At 45.6% G+C, this 18,652-nt stretch overlaps 2 protein-coding genes across 14 annotated transcripts in view; both read right to left on the reverse strand.

Annotated features, from left to right (window-relative positions):
• Positions 1 to 18,652, reverse strand: part of CGNL1 (cingulin like 1) — a 204,447-nt gene that overhangs the window by 167,394 nt on the left and 18,401 nt on the right. For 5 of the 12 annotated variants that reach the window (XM_084969092.1, XM_021094676.2, XM_021094685.2 and 2 more), the window contains exon 1: positions 7,460 to 7,513. The exons of 2 other annotated variants lie outside the window; for them this stretch is intronic. The gene's annotated coding sequence lies outside the window, so the exon portion shown is untranslated. Of the gene's footprint in view, positions 1 to 7,285; positions 7,514 to 18,652 lie in introns of those variants that run through there. 5 more of the 12 variants (XM_084969095.1, XM_084969076.1, XM_021094672.2 and 2 more) reach the window with 2 other exon arrangements.
• Positions 1,130 to 7,867, reverse strand: LOC146406341 (uncharacterized). 2 transcript variants are annotated; one of them, XM_084969108.1, is made up of 2 exons: positions 6,565 to 7,867; positions 1,130 to 3,529 (listed from the first exon to the last, which is right to left on the reverse strand). In XM_084969108.1, the coding sequence occupies exon 1, from the start codon at positions 7,818 to 7,820 to the stop codon at positions 7,452 to 7,454; it is 369 nt and encodes a 122-aa protein (XP_084825234.1). In that variant the 5' UTR covers positions 7,821 to 7,867; the 3' UTR covers positions 1,130 to 3,529; positions 6,565 to 7,451. The 2 variants fall into 2 exon arrangements, with proteins under 2 accessions (XP_084825234.1, XP_084825238.1); XM_084969112.1 differs by having other exon boundaries at positions 1,130 to 3,687; positions 5,929 to 7,867.

Raw genomic sequence — 18,652 nt, forward strand, 5'->3', positions numbered from 1 at the left:
CGTGAGATTAGTCAAAATATTCCTCCTCTTTACTGGTTTTCAGGGGGTTCTTCTGTCATTAGCAAAGGGCACTGATGGGGATCTAATTGCTGAGATAAAGGCATATGTAAGCAGTCAATGATTTGTGAAGAAATGAATGAGTGGGTGCATCAAAGGCATGAATGAAGAGCCCGTGCAGTAACCAGGGTTCAGGGCCCAGAGAGGCACAGCTCAGGGCCAGATGAGTTTGAACCCTGGATCTGATCACTTGGGAGCCACAGAGCTGTGACAAGTGACATATTTTCTTAAAGCCTTCTTTCCTGCACCTGTAAAATGGGTTTAAGACAGTACCCACTCCACAGAGCTGCTATGCTAAACTCTCTCAGACAGGACTGGAGCGAAGTGCTCTAGGAACATTTGCTATTTTGACGAGAATCACTGATTTGGGGAAGACTCTTGGGAAATATGGTGACCCTCTGCCTCTTCTGTACCCCATCCAGGAAGTTGGACTCACTGCAGGTACCCAAACCATAGGGAGAGGTGGTCATGCCCTGAGCAGACCAGACCTGAGGCACCAGGCTACTAGTGGTTCTAATCCCCCGCCCCCCACTTCCCTAGTTCCTCTAACCTTACACCCCACCTCACCCCTCAAAAAGGTGACTCGGGGCAGAGCAGACAGTTAGGGCTGAGCTGGGCTGACTGCATGTGGAACAAAGGTGCTCAAGCCCCAAACCTGAACCTCACAAGTGAAAAAAAAAATCTTAAATTTGGTAAACTTCAGCCAGCAGTCCCTTAGCAAACTCCTCTCTCTTATCTCTCCCTCCATTCTTTCTCTATCAGTACCTCTCCAACTCCTAAAGCTTTCACTGTAATCACCACTCTCAGTAAACTTTCCAGGTTTTTGATATTTGATTAGGGCAAGGAGAGAGGCTAATCAACTTTTCAGCTGCTGCTGTGTAATTCTGAGTAAGTCACTGTTTTTAATAAGGAGGATAAAAATCTCAGAGGAAAAAAAAAATGGTAGAGAAGCAAATCTTTTTTTTTGTTTGTTTTTTAAGCTACCTGTAACACAGCTACAATACAGCTCAAGGATATGGATTAGTTCCTAGGATATACATAAGGCCCTTTTCATGACTTCGAAAACCGGCCATTTCTTTTTCCTTTGTGACAAAATCACAAGAGGGCAGCTGTTACAGCGGCTCAAACTCTGGGCTGGAATCCCCAAACTCCCACTCAGTACCAACTTCAAGACCTCACCAGGTTCCTCAACTGGCAAATGGGACCAACAGCACTGACCACTGACGTCACAGGACCCCTGGGAGGTGTCTTAGTCGCAGGGTGTCCTGCCCAGATTGGACTCCAATTTGCAAGGGAAAACAGTGCCAGTTTCACATGCAATAAAATGCAGGGCTGGAGAGCCAGGGGGAGAGAGAGGTAAAATTTGAATTATTGAAGCTAAGACTAGAAAATCTAGATCATCTTGCCTCAATCCTATAGCAAAGAGATAAACAAGAGGGAAAGATTATTAATAATAAAAGGGCTTTAGATACAAGAAAACTAAAGTAGTGGGCCTCCACATCCCCTACCTAAGGGAAGCAGAAAGCCTTGGGATTGGGCAGCAGGGGACCAAACCCACCCTATGAAACAAGACGCTGCCAGGCAGGCTGCTGAAATCGCCCATGACGAATGCCCTGTGTGCTAATCCCAAACACTAACTCCATGACGACCCTCCACCGAGTCCCCTGGAAACGTTCCCCGGGGCTGACCCTTCTTAGGGTGAAACGCAGAGCCAGAGCCCATTGTACTAATGGACACACATGGAGTAACCCTGTTTTCAACTCACCTTTACTAATTACAGGTCCGCACGACTCTAAACCCTCTAAACCCTTCTTATGTGCAATTTTAAGAGCTTGTGGTAATTACAATGCAGCGACCTTTTGTTTTTGTCAGGAGCACCACGTAAATAGGAGTTGAACGTGCACGGCTTCGTTTTGCTCCAGAATGTTTAACACTGCATTTTGCTTTTCATCTCTTACCCAACAACCAATTATCTCCAAAAATTCAGAGGTTTGCAGGGCTTGAAGAAATGTGGAGATAACTTCTCTCTATCCTAGGATTTGGGATCCATTCGGAGCCTTCCTCAACAGCCAAATCTATCCTCTCCATGAAAAAAGCCAGAAAAAATAGGATTTCATAAAATCTCCCTGGGGATGACAAGCCTGCAGTGATCTTCAGTCTAATATTACACATCATCTAGTAGAAGCAAACAGTAAATCAATCCAGACCGACGGGAACTGTGATGTCAGAAAAACAAGGCACAGGAAACACAATTTCTCAATCAGCTCTGCTTCAGAGGTGCACGGACCAGTGGAAAGGCCTTACCTTTGAATTCAGGCCTCCCAAGCACTCGCAACATCAGGCTGCCATTCCTTCCCATCACCTGCCCAAGATCCAGCACCTCTTTGGGTTTCAGTTTCCTAATCTGTAAAATGAGGCCGCTGCCACCTGCCTCTCAGGAATGTTTGAGTTTTTGAGCAATGGGGGACAAGGCTCCGCTTGCCACCCAACACATGCAAGGTGGACAATCAACAAACAGAACTGCAGTGACTACTTCTGCAGGCCAGCTATTTGGAAACTGCCTTCCCAAAGCAGCGTCAAGTCCAGTTTTCTGTACGTTCAAGGAAAGCTGAGCTAAAGGGACAATAGGATGATAAATAATGAAGTCCACACACTGACTGGAGCCACAGACAAAACCAAACCACTTGCTCTCAAAAGTGCTACAGTGGCCGTACTCCCCTTCCAGCTCTGCTGCACAGGAGAGGTAGCCACCACTCACGAAGCTTCTGCTGCCAGTTGCCAACATGCCAAAAACAGATCCAGGCACATTCTCTGCCAGCTGCCTGGCCGCAGGTCATTTCCCTGCACTGCTAGCTTAAGTACCCCTGAAGCAAATCACTCTTGCCAGAATCCTGTCTCTTCTTTCCTCACTCTCCGCCTTCCCCAGATATGATCTGTGTGCAAACTCTTTCCTCTCCTCCATCAGCAAAGTAACTGAAATCAGTTATTCAAAACTTGACATAGGGATTCAATAAAAGATTTTAAACCTGAGTAATGCTTTCCCCGGGCCTGCAGTGCCCCATGAATTGACAAGTTATCCACCTAACCAGGTGACAAGTGCCAGGTGCAACCTGGGACCCCCCACCCCCAGTTCTTCATGCTCACTGTGAGTGTAAGAGCTCCCAGCTTACTAGAACACCAGTTTACATCTCAAGCTCCATAACTCAGAGACTGCACCCTGTTTACCAAGAACTCAGTGAGCCATCCAGAGCTCTGCCAGGAGTGGGGTCTTTACAAGAACTGAATGTGTTAAATGAGTGAATAAAGAAATGAAACACCAGGAGTTCTCGTCGTCGTGGACACAGTGGTTAACAAATCCAACTAGGAACCATGAGGTTGTGGGTTTGATCCCCAGCCTCGCTCAGTGGGTTAAGGATCTGGCATTACCGTGAGCTGTGGTGAAGGTCGCAGACGCGGCTCAGATCTGGCATTGCTGTGGCTCTGGTGTAGGCCCACAGCTGTAGTTCTGATTCGATCCCTAGCCTGGGAACCTCCATATGTCACGGGTGTGGCTCTAAAAAGCAAAAAAAAAAAGAAAGAGAGAAAGAAATGAAACAACAAAACTTTGGGATGAATTTAAGATGATGCACTCTCCCTCCCAGGGATCCTGGTTTGGGGGACAAGGGACAGTGCCCAAAAAAGAAAGGGCAAGTGGGGTTGGACTGGGGTGTTTGACTGAAAGCTCCACTAAGCTTCCCCTACAGGAAAGTCTGTCAACCCCGGTAACTATTCCCATCAACCCACCCCTTTTTTTTTTTTCTTTTCCACTTTCAGGGCTTTCATGCCATAGCTTGTTTCTTGATAAAAGCAATGTCATGTGATAGAATAAAGTAAGCACTCGGTCACTCAGGGAAAATTATCCAATTTTACAATTCCCCTTGAACTTTGTTCTTCTCCTCTAATGCCTCTCAGCCATTTCACTGCCCTTCAGTGCCAGGATCACAGGAGGGAAAGAAAGGAAAAGCACAAAATCAGCCGTGTTGTTTTTAAAAAGGTCAATGGCATCTCTTGGATAAATATGTTGCAGGTAGGGAAAGGGCGTTAAGGAGGCCATTAAACTCTTTAACTCCTCCCACACCCCATCAGTACAAGCAAATTAACTGTCCCCACTCGAAGGGGAAAAGAAAGAGAAGCCAGCAGGGCAGTCTAAACACAAACCCAAGATCTCTCCTCTGAACGCTGAACCATTTCTCTACAGGAAGAAGCCCCTCTCTAACTCCTCCTTCACTTACTTTCTTCTAATCACTTTAGAATATCAAAGCGGCTACTCTGAAGAGAAATGTTTAAATAAATCGATTTTAGTCCATATTTACATAGGCTTTTTTTCCCCCAGAATGTACCATTATGTTGACAGTTTAACTACTGCTGTTCAGGTGCAACTTTTCAGGCACTAAAAGTTCAACAGCATCCTCAAATTAACATTTTCCCCCCAAATGGTGACAAGATTAGCAAGTTCACAAACCAGTCAACAGCATGGCTTCATTTTGTTGGCCTGGTCCAAAAAAACTCAACGTAGGAAAACACTTTCCATATGGTCTTTTCCCCCCAAAGGTTGAGGATTGGGGTCAGGGCCCACCCTGTGAGACCATGCACTCCACATAACCTCCACTCTCCAGCCCAGGCAATTGAGACTGCTGCCCTGGTGGCCTCACTTCCAGCAACGGAATACAGTGAGAGGGGCAGGGCAAAAAAAGAAAAACAAACGGGGGAAAAACTCTACAATTTTATATTTTTCAAAATGAGTGTTCTTTTGATTCGCATTAGAAACTAGAAATGAACACAAACATTCCTCCACCTCTGGAGGGCACTCTTGAAAGTATGTCACCCCACTACTAATAAAAATGCAATACAGAGGACCAACACCTAAGAAAAAAACAAAATCTACTAGTTTGTGGCCAGACAGCATACAGGTGGGAATCTAATACAAACATCATTCTTAGGTACCATGGTCAATTAACCAAGACCCCAGGAGATTGTCACAATAGCAAGGACACATTGAAAATGCACTTTAAGAAGACATGTGATCAAATTCAGTCAATGTACATATATGTTCAATTTTTCCTTAGTACTATTTCCCTTTTTTTTTTTTTTAAATGGCTGCACCTGCGGCTTATGGAAGTTCCCAGGTTAGGGATCAAATCCCAGCCACAGCTGCAACCTATGCCACAGCTGTCCCAACACTGCCCTTTTTTTTTTTTTTTTTTTTTTTTTGCTTTCTAGGGACACACCCACAGCACATGAAAGTTCCCAAGCTAGGGATTGAATCAGAGCTGTAGCTACCAGCCTATGCCACAGCAACATCAGATCAGAGCCACGTATGCAACCTACACCACAGCTCATGGCAATGCTGGATCCTTAATCCACTGAGTGAGGCCAGGGATGGAACCTGAGTCCTTATGGAAGCTAATCAAATTCATTTCCGCTAAGCCACAATGGGAACTCCAATGCTAGATTCTTTAATCCACTGCACCAGCAGGGGTTCAAACCCATACCTGTATAGTGACCTGAGTCAGTACAGTCAGATACTTAATCCACTACACCACACCACAGCAAGAACTCCTCCCTATCTTTTTTTTTTTTTTTTTTTTGTCTTTTTGACTTCTCTAGGCCGCTCCCACGCATATGGTGGTTCCCAGGCCGGGGGTCGAATTGGAGCTGCAGCCGCCAGCCTACACCAGAGCCACAGCAATGAGGGATCCGAGCTGTGTCTGCAACTTACACCACAGCTCACAGCAACACTGGATCCTTAACCCACTGAGCAAGGCCAGGGGTCGAACCTGAAACCTCGTGGTTCCTATTCGGATTCGTTAACCACTGAACCACGACGGGAACTCCCCTCCCTATCTTTTTTAAGATTATCTGGTAAATGGTAAAGGTCTCACCTCAGATGTGTCATGCTATAGGCACCAATTCCCCAGATGTTATTCTATTATTATTTAATAAGAAATAAACACTGTGTTACATCTGCTGGGCTTAATCACACATCAGGAATAAGCCCAATCTACACAATGAAACTTAACACACATAGTGACACCACATCAACCACAAAACCTTAAGGATCTTGCCAGCTTGAGTTCTTAAAATAAAATAATACACATTTATGCAGAATAATTATTTGTGCCAGAGGATCTCCAAAAAGTGATGGATTCCTAAACCAGTTTTCCTCCTTTTAATCTGAAATCCTTTCCAAAGAGGACAAACAAAATGTCGCTTAATTTTCCCTAAACAGGGCAACCCTGTATTATAACCTTGAACCTTGCAGTGACTTCTTGATTCTAATTCCTACACTCCCACACCCTTGGCAGAAAGTGCACTAGCAATATTTTGTGTAAACCGAAAAACAGAAGCCAAGGAAACTCCCGAAAAAGGCACCATCTGCAGCTTAAAGTTGGAAAGCACCAACCCACAGGTTCTTCAGGTAAAGAGGTGAATTACAGAGGGCAAATCTCTAGTAGTTCAGAAAATGGCTGTGGGAAGCAAAAATCACCACACATTAGAATCACCTGGCTTTTGAAAAGTCCATTGTCCAGGCTGTGCCCCCGACCAGCTGAATCAGGATCTCTAGATGTGGGGCCCAGGCATCAATAATCGTTAAAACTCTCCAGATGTGCAGCCAAGTTTGAGAACCAATACCCCAATGATTAATTACCAAGGTGTTGTGAGCAAAGCTAGAAAAACACTGCTGCTTTAGGATGAAAGGGTATACACCGAGTAAATACACAAAGTTTAAAAAAACAAAAAAACCCTATGTAACTCCTACATGACAGCCAAGCACCTGCATAGAGGCCAAGCAGTGATGCAACTTGGAAAAGTCCCTTGGAGAGCTAGGATATGTGCTGTACGTGAGGCAGGGGCTTTCAGGACGACCTGCCTGGAGAGGGAGAGAGGGACGCCCACCCGCCTTTTCTTTTCAAAGGGTGGTCGGGACCAGCATGCCCAGAAATTAAGTAAAACAGGGTCGGACAGGAATTGAAGTGCTCTTTTGGGTCCAGGAGGAACCCTGGCTCATTCTCAGCTGTCACTCGAGCCCGAGGGTCGAGACAGGGGTGCAAAGGCTGCCAATTCCTCTTCAGTACAAGGCGTTCCTGGAGCCCTTTCCTCGCCCCTGGCCTGGACGCGGGCCCCGGGGCACCCGACCACCAGATATGCCTTTCTTCCCGCAGCGCGCGGGCGGGAGTTAGGAGGGTACCTTCCAGCCCCAGGAGCCGCGCGCTGGGCGGCGAGCGCTGCGCAGCACCAGGCTCCGACGGCGAACGCCGCGCACCTGGTGGAGTCCGAGTCCTCTGGGTCCCGCTGCCTAAGCAGACACTTCGGCCCGCGTCCCCCGGCTCAGGATCTCCGCGGCCGCCCCCGGCTCACTTACCGTCACCGCCGCCTGTCGGGTCCAGCTCCCGCCGCAGCCAGCGGAGTCCAGCCCGAGTGCAGGGGCCAAGGCGCCGCCAGGAGGCCGGGCGAGCCGGGGCCCCGCCCCGCCCGCTCTCGAGGAGGAGGGGCCGGGGCCGAGCGAACACCGCCCGGGCCGGGGAACTCGGCGCCCCCACCCCCTCCCGGGCCCGCTCGCCCATCCCGCTCCACCCGCGCCGCGGGCCCTCGCCGCACTCCCGCGTCCTCTGGCGCCGCCCGGCCCTCTGGACGCGTCTCCTCGCACCCAGACACCGCCCGTAAACTGCACGGCCGGGACCGCGCCCGCCCCGCGCCAGCACTTTCACCCCACCCGGCCTCATACTCCCCTCCAGCAACGCTTTGTCCTCCTGCTTCCCCAAGAAGTATCCCAACCGCCTCTCCACCTCCACCTCCACCTCTAAGCCAGAGCCGCGGTTGTTCCAAATGCCCGGTCTGCTGGAAGCCGAGCCTGGTTCATACACCCCCATTCGACTTCTATCCCTTCCCTACGGCCCCTTTGCCCAGTTTTCTCCCTACTTTCCAGGCAGCCTTTTCCTTCCCACCTGGTCAAAAACTGTAAGGCATAACTTTTCTCCTACAGCAAATCTGAGTATTTATTGAGCACCTACTAAGTCTAGAAATACGGGTGGGGAGGTTTAAGCTTACGGTTGCCACCTAAAATCAAACAGTAATGTCTTAAGGAGACAGGGAAGCGAGTTCCCAAGTTCACACTGCTGATTGTAGTAAGAGCTGTGGGGATTAGAAGTCAGATTTTGCTATTTAGTTTAGGTATCTAGTTGAGATTCCGGGGGAAACTGCAGAATGCCACTGACCAGCTGTGGGAATTTGAGCAAAGAACGTTCCCTCATCTGGGAAATGAGGAGGATACCCACCCCAACAGATTGCGAAGACTGCCTAAGAAAACAGATATGGAAATGTCACACAACCTGTACTTAGTAAATGTTTGCTGACAAAATGAATCAAATAGACACCTTAAAATTCAATAATTTTTTAAGAATATAAAAAGATTTAAGGAGTTCAGGTTGTGGCCCAGCAGGTTAAGAACCCAACCAGTATCTAGAAGGATGCGGGTTCAATCCCTGGCCTCGCTCGTTGGATTAAGATCTAGCATTGCTGCAAGCTGTGGCATAGGTCACAAACACAGCTTGGAACCCTCATTGCTGTGGCTGTGGTGTAGGCCAGCAACTGCAGCTCTGATTGGACCCCTAGCATGGAACTTCAATATGCTGCGAATGAGGGCCCCCCCCAAAAAAAGACTTTAAAAATAAGAGAATTCAAGAAAATATTTGCAAATCATGCACCTGATGAGGGATTAGTATCCACAATAAAGAACTCATTAACTCAATAGCAAAAATACAAATAATCTTTTTCTAAAATGGGCAAAGGATCTGAACATTTTTCCAAAGATGGAGACATCAACAGGTGCTCAACATCACCTATCATCAGGGAAATGCAAATCAAAACACAATGAGCTATTGCCTCACACCTGTCAGAATGGCTATCATCAAAAAGATAAGTGTTAGTGCAGATGTGAGAATGTAAATTGGTGCAGCCACTATGGAAAAGAGAAAGACAAATACCATATGATTTCACTTAAATGTGAAATCTACAAAAAACCAAACCAAAACAAAAAAACAAGCTCAGATATAGAGAGAATAGATTGGTGGTTACTGAGAGGTTACTGATAAGGAATGGTTGAAATGGGTCAAGGAGGTAAAAACTTTAGTAATAAAATAAGTCATGGATTTGTAATGTACAGCATGGTAACCATAGTTAATACTGATTTACATATTTGAAAGCTGCTAAGACAGTAGATCTTAAAAGTTCTCATCATAAGGAAAAAATATCTTTGTAACTGGCTATTAACTAGACTTATTGTGTTGATCATTTTGCAATATATACAAATATCAAATTATGTTGTATACCTGAAACTAATATCATCATACTAATTATACCTCAATAAATAAGTTTATTTCTAAAGCAATAGTGATGGGGGTGGTGGGAAGATCTGGATTCTACTTAAGAATCCAAAGGGGACAGCAAGTGTCAAAGGAGTCTTTTTGGAGGAAGTAGGGTTGAGCTATTCTATAAATACTGGATCCAGGTGCAGGTGCATCCAGGAAGACAATCAAGGTGGACAGGGCATATGGACAGTATTCAGAGGTGGTCCAGCTTTCCAGAATGAAGGCTGCCTATGTGTCGCAGGATGCACACTAGAAAGGAAGATGGGGTCAGATGGTGGAAAAGGCATCTGATACCAAAGTAAGTGCGCTTAAATTAAAAAAACAACTTGGACACCTCGAAAGCTTAGAGTAGAACTTGCATCCTACAGAACAGAGGGCACTGAAATGACACTGGAGGCCTAGGACAGCAGAAACCTGCAGCCCAAGAACCACCACAGCGATGAGAGAGGATTGCAGCAAGGAGGGACAGGGAAGAAAAAAATTCCAAAGATACCACCTAGGACTTGGGAAGCAGATGTGTACAGTGGCAGAGCGGGAAGGGCAAAAACAAAGCTGAGACAAAGTTGACGTTTCAAGGCTTGTGACTTGGAGCACCTTAAACAGGGCTGATTTTGTTATGAGATATACTGAAGTTTCCATGAACTTGAGGTAACAGTAGCACTTTTCAGCGGAAATGCCCCACAGAGGCAGGAGGTGGGGTTGGGAAGTAGAGGGCAAAGAAGAGGTGCCACGGCTGGACCAGGTGCCAGGAGAAGAGAGTGAAGGGCCCTTACTTAGAGCTAAGCAAGCACAGGTCACCAGCCAAGGAAGGGGGAAGGTCCCTGAGAGCTATAACGAAGAACCAGGGACGTCGTTGATGAACCAAAGTATGGCAGTTCATGAAGGAGAGGCTGGTGCCAAACATCACTATTCTACTTCTCCTGTACACCCTTACACAAGGAGCTGGACAAAGCATGCACTCAGTACTTACTTGTTAGCTCTCTAGAAAGCATTTAATCAGCAAGTGACACCCCCCATCCCAGGCAGATATTTTGCTGATAGTGAAAATAAAAGGAGCCATTCCAGGCAAGGAGAGAAGCAGGATAGAGATCAGATTACTAGAGAAAGTGCTTTGGATGCTGCTACTGTCAAGATGCACCTCAAGCCCCTTCAAGTGAAAATAAACCTTTCCCCTCAGAGCAAACTTCTGAAAAAGTGAAATGCCTCCTTCCTTTACTTCTATTGCTTCTGTGGATGTTGTTATAAAGCCTGGAGAGAAACATGTTTTTTGATTTTTGGTCAATTGCAGCAACTTGCTGAAGAGAAATATTCAGGAGGAAGAATAGAGAAAAATCACCTCTTTTCTCCACCAACTTTGTGTACATGGGAAACATGATGCAGAAATACTCAGAGAAATGCTGTAGTGTAAATAACATAGAAGCAGAGAAACAGAACACAGGAAGGGCCACAGAAGGGAAGCAACACCATGAAGCGCTTCCTAAGGGTCGAACTGTGAGGATGCAGTGAATGTGGGTAACAGAGTGGAAGAGCATTCGCAGAAGATGCAATCAGACACACAGGAAGCAGGAAGAAGTGCACAAAGAAGAAAATAGTAAAGTGGTTTGTTTGGTTGACACGGAGAAGCTATGCCAGGAAGAAAGATGGGGTTGGGAAGGGATCCTGGAAAGGTCGTTTTGTTTTTTGTTTTTTCTTCTTTTTTCTTTTTACTGCCACACCTGCCAGCATGTGGAAGTTCCTGGATTAGGAGTCAAATCAGAGCTGCAGCTGCAAGCCTACACCACAGTCGAGGCAACACCAGATCCAAGCCGCCTCTGTGACCCACATCACAGCTTGCAGCAGCACCAGATCCTTAACCCACTGAGTGGGGAATTGAACCCACATCCTCACAGAGACAACGTCAGGTCCTTAACCAGCTAAGCCACGATGGAAACTCCTGGAAAGAGGTCCTTTGGATGGAGGCTTTAAGAGGCTGCCTTGGTTTGGGTTGGCCTAAAAATAGAATCTGAGATAGGATCTGAGGCAGATGTACCAGTGCTGTGTGCAATGCGCCCCTTGAGAAGCACAATGGCTGCAGGGCTCCCAGAACTAACAATCTGGAGGTCAGGGGTGTGGAGATGTTTTTCCATGTCTCCAACCAGGACTGCCCCTGGGCGCTACATTCACCATCCCAGCTCCCATCCTGAGAGGGCTCCCTAAAGTGGGAAGCAGTCAGACTAAGTTGACACCAAGTTTGCATGGAGCTGTCCCGGTAGCTTCAGGTTGTCCACTGCCCAGCTCTCACACGCTCCTCCTATAGTGTATGGCAGCTGGCAGCTTCTCCAGAGCTATCCCTCTGCTCCATCCATCCCACTCTGTCTCACAGCAGTGTGACTCCAGCAAGACACTTCCTCCCCTTGAACAGCTTTCCTCAGAACCCCAGAGGTCAGACTTCTAGCAAGGTCCTCTGGGCCTAGCACCACATCTTCTCTGCCACCCAGTGAAACCCAGCTATCCTTTCCAAGGATGCCCCACCCTGGGCCCAGGTGCAGGGGAGGTGGATCCTTGGGTGCCCAATCTCACTTTTAGACCATTCATGCTTCCCACCAAAAGTTAAGAATCGCTGTCTTAAACGAGTCACTTTCAGGGTTTCCATTGTGGCCTAGCGGAAACGAATCCAACTAGTATCCATGAGGATGTGGGTTCTATCCCTAGCCTCACTCAGTAGGTCGAGGATCCAATGTTGCTGTGGCTGTGGTGTAGGCCGGCAGCTACAGCTCCGATTCAGACTCTATCCTGGGAACTTCCATATGCCACATGTGTGGCCCTAAAAAGTAAAATAAATGAATAAATAAACAATTCAAAGAGTTCATTTATATAGGTGCTGGGGAAGAGACTTAATATACCAGTTACATTAAATTTCTGTTTGACCTTCTTGAGTCCCTTGGGCAAGCAAACTTGGTAGGTCTTCCTTCTGTTTACAGAAAAAAAACTAACTCCTTGGCAAGATGTGGAAAGATGCTCTGGCCCAGACTGACAGGAAATTCAAGTTGAGGGCCACGCCCTGCCCACTCAACCCCCACACTCTGGGCCTGCTCTCAAGGTCCCTTTCATTGAGAAGTTTCTTCCCTCTTGCTCTAACCCCTAAAGGTGTAGCTCAAGTGCTTCCTCCTCCGTCCCTCCCTTTTGCCTTATAGAGGGATTTATCATAGCACCCATTTATTTGTGATTCAACCCTCCCATACACGTGAGCACCTGAACCCTAGGGAGAGGGTCAGAACTTGGGGGATGTGTCCACCAGCACATAGCAGCTGTTCAGTAAATGTTGGATGAATGAATGAACACATGCTGGTCAGTGCACACAGGAAGAGCTATCAGGTCAAGGATCCAGCATAGGTCAAAGCTGTGGCTGGGATCCCCGGCTCAGAACTTCATGTGCCACTGGAAAGGAAGAAAGGAAGAAACGCCACTGAAAACAAGTTTTGAGCTCACACCTTGTGGCCAGACCAGGGAATTGCCCAGCTAATCTGAATTCCAATGAAGACTTGCCATTGGCCTTGGATTAGTAACCCTGTAAAATACCAAAACCTTGGATCCCAAGTTTGTAAAGGGAGGTGATATTCACGTACCCAACAGGGAAGAGGTAGAGTCTGATTACTACTTAAAGGTCCCAAGTGTAACTGTGGAAAAACAAATATATGTATCGTATGGAGGACTGTAATAAGGGTGCCATTAACACTTTCTTCATCTGGGGGAGACAGATCAAGAAATTATTCCTTTATTTTTTATGCTCTCTGGAGTAGGACATTCCTATCGTTTAAGTGAAAATGCTGAAAGAAGTTTCATAGTAGGAAAAGAAAGAGAAAAAAAGAAAGAAAGGAAATCAAGCAAGGCTTGAGTTTGACTCCATGCTGCTCTTACCCTAATTACTCTAAGGGTCCCACAGATTTTTCCCACAGGTGTTTCAACTTGCACAATAAATTGTTTAAAGATCAAGTGGGGGAATTTCCTTCATGGCTCAGTGGTTAACGAACCCAACTAGAATCCATGAGGATGCAGGTTCGATCCCTGGCCTCACTCAGTGGGTTAAGGATCCAGCGTTGCTATGGCTGTGGTGTAGGCTGGCAGTTGCAGCTCAGTTTTGACCCCAGCCTCCTGGGAACCTCCATATATTGAGGCTGCAGCCCTAAAAAGCGGGGTGGGGGGTGGGGGGGAGAGAGAACATCAACTTCAGAGGGATTAAGTAAGTGCAAAGCGATTTGTACACATTTTGTCAATCAGTTGGACCCAAGCAGGTCTGGACTTTTGGAAGCTTCGCCTGTCTGCCTAGAGGTGCAAGAACCAGGGTCGGAATGTCAAAGCCCAGAGGGAGGACTTCCCGAGAAATAGGAGATGTTTACAATCGCCATCTCCTTAGTCTTCCCCACACTACCAACCGATACTAATTCCATGAAGATGCATTTGTTAAATATCATCCCCAAAGCATCCCTGGCTCTGTTAAAAACAACTCCAGCATAAAAACATTTTCCATTTTCTATTGTGCTTTGGCCAACGTCAGGACAGGTTACATTCCAAGATTAAAAATAAAAACCTTTAAAAAAAATTTTTTTTTAAATTTTGAATCTGTGGACTGTTTTCTCTGTAGCAAATTAATCAACCATTTGGGGGATTGAGTTACTTGGTACTAAATGACCCAAGCCATCTTGAGGGCCACAGTCTCAGACCAACTGGCCAATGGATGACATCTGAAATACCACATCAAACGTTTTCCAATGCTGCATTTTTGTTCGTTTACAATGGCCAACACCTTGTAATAGTGGATTTCTCCTTCCAGAACACATTTTTCTTGGACATGACTAAAGCAAAATTAGCAAGCTGGGACTATCTGATGGCTAAGCCTTGAAATAGAAGGCTAGAATTTAGTTTATCTTGCAGAAGTAGACCCAATTTATTTCCCTAGAATGTAAGTGTGAGGAATTACCTTAGGGTTTATGAACTGGTCTACTCAAGAATAGGTTCAGGTCCATAGACTGAGGGAGGATAATGTGAGGAAAAAGAATGTATATATGCATGTGTGACTGGGTCACTTGGCTGTATAATAGAAATTGATAGAACACTATAAACCAACTATAACAGGAAAAAAATCTTTTAAAAAAAGTTCTCCCAGGTGATTTTTTTTTGTCCTTTTTTTTTTTTTTTTTTTTTGTCTTTTTGTCTTTTTAGGGCTACAACCATGGCCTGTGGAGGTTCCCAGGCTAGGGGTTGAATCGGAGCTGCAGCCACCAGCCCACGCCACAGCCACAGCAACTCGGGATCCGAGCCACATCTTCGACCTACACCACAGCTCACGGCAATGCCGGATCCTCGACCCACTGAGCAAGGCCAGGGATCAAACCTGAGTCCTCATGGATGCTAGTCAGGTTCACCAACTGCCGTGTCACAACAGGAACTTCTCCCAGGTGATTCTAATATGCAGACAGGATGATGATCCTGGCTCTGATAATACTTTGCTCATAGGACTTTCTCAAGAGCAAATTCTCTCATTACCTTTTTTTTTTTTTTTTAAGAGAGACTACCTTTTGAGGCTGGAGATGGACCACTGTTTTATAGATCAATTTTCCAGGCAAGAGACCCTAACTGTATTTTATCTGTAATTTATTTCCATCAATGAAAGTCTACTTTACATCACAGTGAGACAATGTTTTTGAAATACGAACCACTCCTCACCCTCTTCCCCTCTACCTCTCCTTTCCAAGACCCCATTTGCCTGTCACCTTCAGGATGGGAGGGGACAGGGTGGAAGGCAGAAAAAGGAATCTCTGAGTGGGAGTTTTCAAAAGCCTTTGGCCTGAGAGCTCTCCTGCTCTAGACTAAAAATTGGGGAAATGTGAGGCTTATGTATGGGATTTGCTCTGGGAACTAGAACATATTAATCTAGAGTAGAAGGAAGAGGAAATTACAAGGTAGGAAGGGGAGTTCCCATTGTGGCTCAGCAGTAATGAATCCGACTAGTACCCATGAGGATGCGGGTTCGATCCCTGGCCTCAATCAGTGGGTTAAGGATTCGGCATTGCCATGAGCTGTGGTGTAGGTTGCAGACGTGGCTCGGATCTGGTGTTGCTGTGGCTGTGGTGTAGGCTGGTGGCTACAGCTCTGATTCAACCCTTAGCTTGGGAACCTCCATATACTACAGGTGCAGCCCTAAAAAACAAACAAACAAATAAAAACCTAAAAGGTAGGAGGACGAAGAAACCAAACAGGAAAAAAAAATGGACATAAGGGCCACCACAAGGGACTTGACGAGCACTGTGGGAGCCGCCTTGGCCCCCAGACTCACTGGCTGATCCCCCAGTGAGGGTGAGGCTCCCCTGCCTCCGCAGTCAGCCTTCTGCCTGGCGGCCACCCAGGAGAAAGATGCCCACTTGTGCCAGCGACTTGACACACTCCCCTACTCTAGATACTGGGTGCTCCATTCCCAGTTTACCACAATCTAGAAAGTTCTTAAGCCCCAAGAAAGAGGATGGAACTCAGGATACCACATGCTAATAAGATGGCCCAGATATTTCCACAGGATTACAAAACTCTTAGAAAATATAGCAGTAAAAGATGACACCCACAAACATACTTCAGTTAATTTTTTTTTTAATCTTTTTAGGGCTGCACCCACAGCATATGGAGATTCCTAGGCTAGGGGTCGAATTGGAGCTACAGCTGCTGGCCTACACCACAGCCATAGCAACTCGGGATCCGAGCCACATCCATGACCTACACCACAGCTCGCGGCAAAGCCAGATCCCCAACCCACTGAGTGAGGCCAGGGATTGAACCCGCAACCTCATGGTTCCTAGTCGGATTTGTTTCCACTGCGCCACGACAGGAACTCCCAGTTAATGTTTCATTGCCTTAATATTCACACTTAATACCAGAAAGAAATCTGTCCATCAGCTCTACATTCCAGACATCTCAGAATTATAACTTCCTTAAAGGATATAACACAAGTTGAAAACATTTTAGGAAGGAAAGTAATTCACATTTGATGTTTTGTAGACTGCTTGCTAAGTATGACACTGAGGGACATATAAAAACAGTATAATGTAATAAACTGAATGCGGCCAGAACATTCTGCAGTCAGGGAGCTCTTAGGATCACACACCATCTATCTTAATTACATCCCTGTCCAAAAGATAGAACACCACAGGAAGGATGTAGTTTTAACTAGCTTGGAGGGCTATAAAATAGTCACCTTGTTATAAACTCTGGTTGTTACATACCAGCAAGGGACAAAGTGTTTGTTTTCTGTTTTAAATTTTGTTTTCATAAAGCTACGTTGCAAATACTATGGATTTGCAAGGAACCATAAAATGGGAAGACATTTTTCAAGAAAGGACACTTTATTGCCCCTGAAATACAGCAGCCAGCATGCTGATGCTGCTGAGTCTACATTTCTTTCTTCAGCTGTTACTATTTGAAGGAGGGATACTTAATAAAATTGATAGTTCTCAAAACTTTGTTTTTTGGAGAAAATTTTTTGCAGATGGATGGTGGTAATGGTCACACAACAATGTGAATGTACATAATGCCACCGGTCTGTACACTTTAACGTAGGGTACATGGTATAAATTTTATGTTTTGCAGATTTAACCACAATTTAAATTTAAAAAGAATAATAATAAAGAGCCTATGGCTCCAGAATGCGGGGATGAGGGGGAATACAAAAACATTATTTTTGTGGTTTTGATTGTGTGTGTGTACACATGTATGAAAAAAGGAAGAGAAGAGATTATATTTACTAAAAAATCCAAAATGTTCTGGTTGTGTCTGGCTGATGGAAATGTAAAATGTGAGCATCAATGCACATTGCGGGTTAGTAAAACACCTGAAAAATGGAGCAAATCTGAGTCTGCATCTTCCTTTATAAAATATTACAAGCTAATTAGCTTATGCTAAGATAAAGAATTCATAGAATCACTTGTGATATTTAGCATCTTGTTCAAGCCCCACCCAGTCTCTTACCTGCTCACTGCCATTCTAAGCATCCAGAGCCAAGAGAAAAAAATCTACACAAACTTAGAAAATTTCCAAAAGGTATCAACATTTTGAAAATTTTTGCTATTGAATTGAACTACTGGAGGGGCATCAAGAAAGCAGTAAGATACATAATAAACTCTTTACGTACACCTGGATATTTTAACACAATTTGTTTTTTGCTTTTTGGGGCCACACCTGTGGCATATATGGAGGTTCCCAGGCTAGGAGTCAAATCAGAGCTATAGCCGCTGGCCCACGCCACAGCATCATGAGATCCGAGACAACTATGAGACCTACGCTACAGCTCACAGCAACGCCAGATCCTTAACCCACTGAGTGAGGCCAGGGATGGAGCCTGCAACCTCATGGATACTAGTCAGATTTGTTTCTGCTGAGCCATGAGGGAAACTCCATGGATATTATAACACAATTTGTTAAAATGGGATTAAGTATGGCACGAGGTGCCATTTTTTGGAGATATTCATTCCTTAATATTCCTATTGTCCTCCAAAAACTACACCAGGAATAAAACATAAATGCCAGTTTTTATCTCCTCTGCCTGATTCTGATGTCTGTTTCAACAGGTGAAGAGCTGCAAAGTGGAAGGGGAAGGAGTGTCCATGTGCCAGGCACTGTCATGGGGCTTTATGTGCATTATTTCATTTAGCCCTGAGCAATAACCCAGACAATATTGTTATACTCATTGTGCAAGGAGCAGTGGAGGCCACGGACTATACAATTTGTCTTAGAAAGCACAGCTAGCAAGTGGCAAAGGCTCAGATTCCAAACCAGGTCTAACTGACTCCAGAGCCTGTGAGCTTACTCACTATGATACACCACATGTCTATGGAACCAGCTCTCTCATACATAATATATATTTTAGAAAGCATTTCTTTTCCATTATAAAAGTAATTCAGACCTTCCAGGTCTAGATGACTGAGTGAGCACATATTGAAACATTCCCTTCTACTACAAACATACAAATGAATTATAGAGAAAGCCCCCGGGTGGACTGTAAACCTCTAGCTACAGGGCCTGCTACTGGGAACTCATGAGGAGCTGAGGTCAGACAGGGGTGTGAAGTCAGGGCTGGACACCATGCTCTCTGCTCAAGAATCCTGACTAAAAGGAGTTCCCACTGTGGCTCAATGGGTTAAGAATCCAACTATGGCAGCTTGAGTCAC

This window comes from Sus scrofa, chromosome 1 (assembly GCF_054392235.1).
Source record: "Sus scrofa isolate SSC_HxYL_T2T_F1_AM1 chromosome 1, Sscrofa_HxYL_maternal_Yorkshire_Landrace_v2.0, whole genome shotgun sequence".
Lineage (NCBI taxonomy): Eukaryota > Metazoa > Chordata > Mammalia > Artiodactyla > Suidae > Sus > Sus scrofa.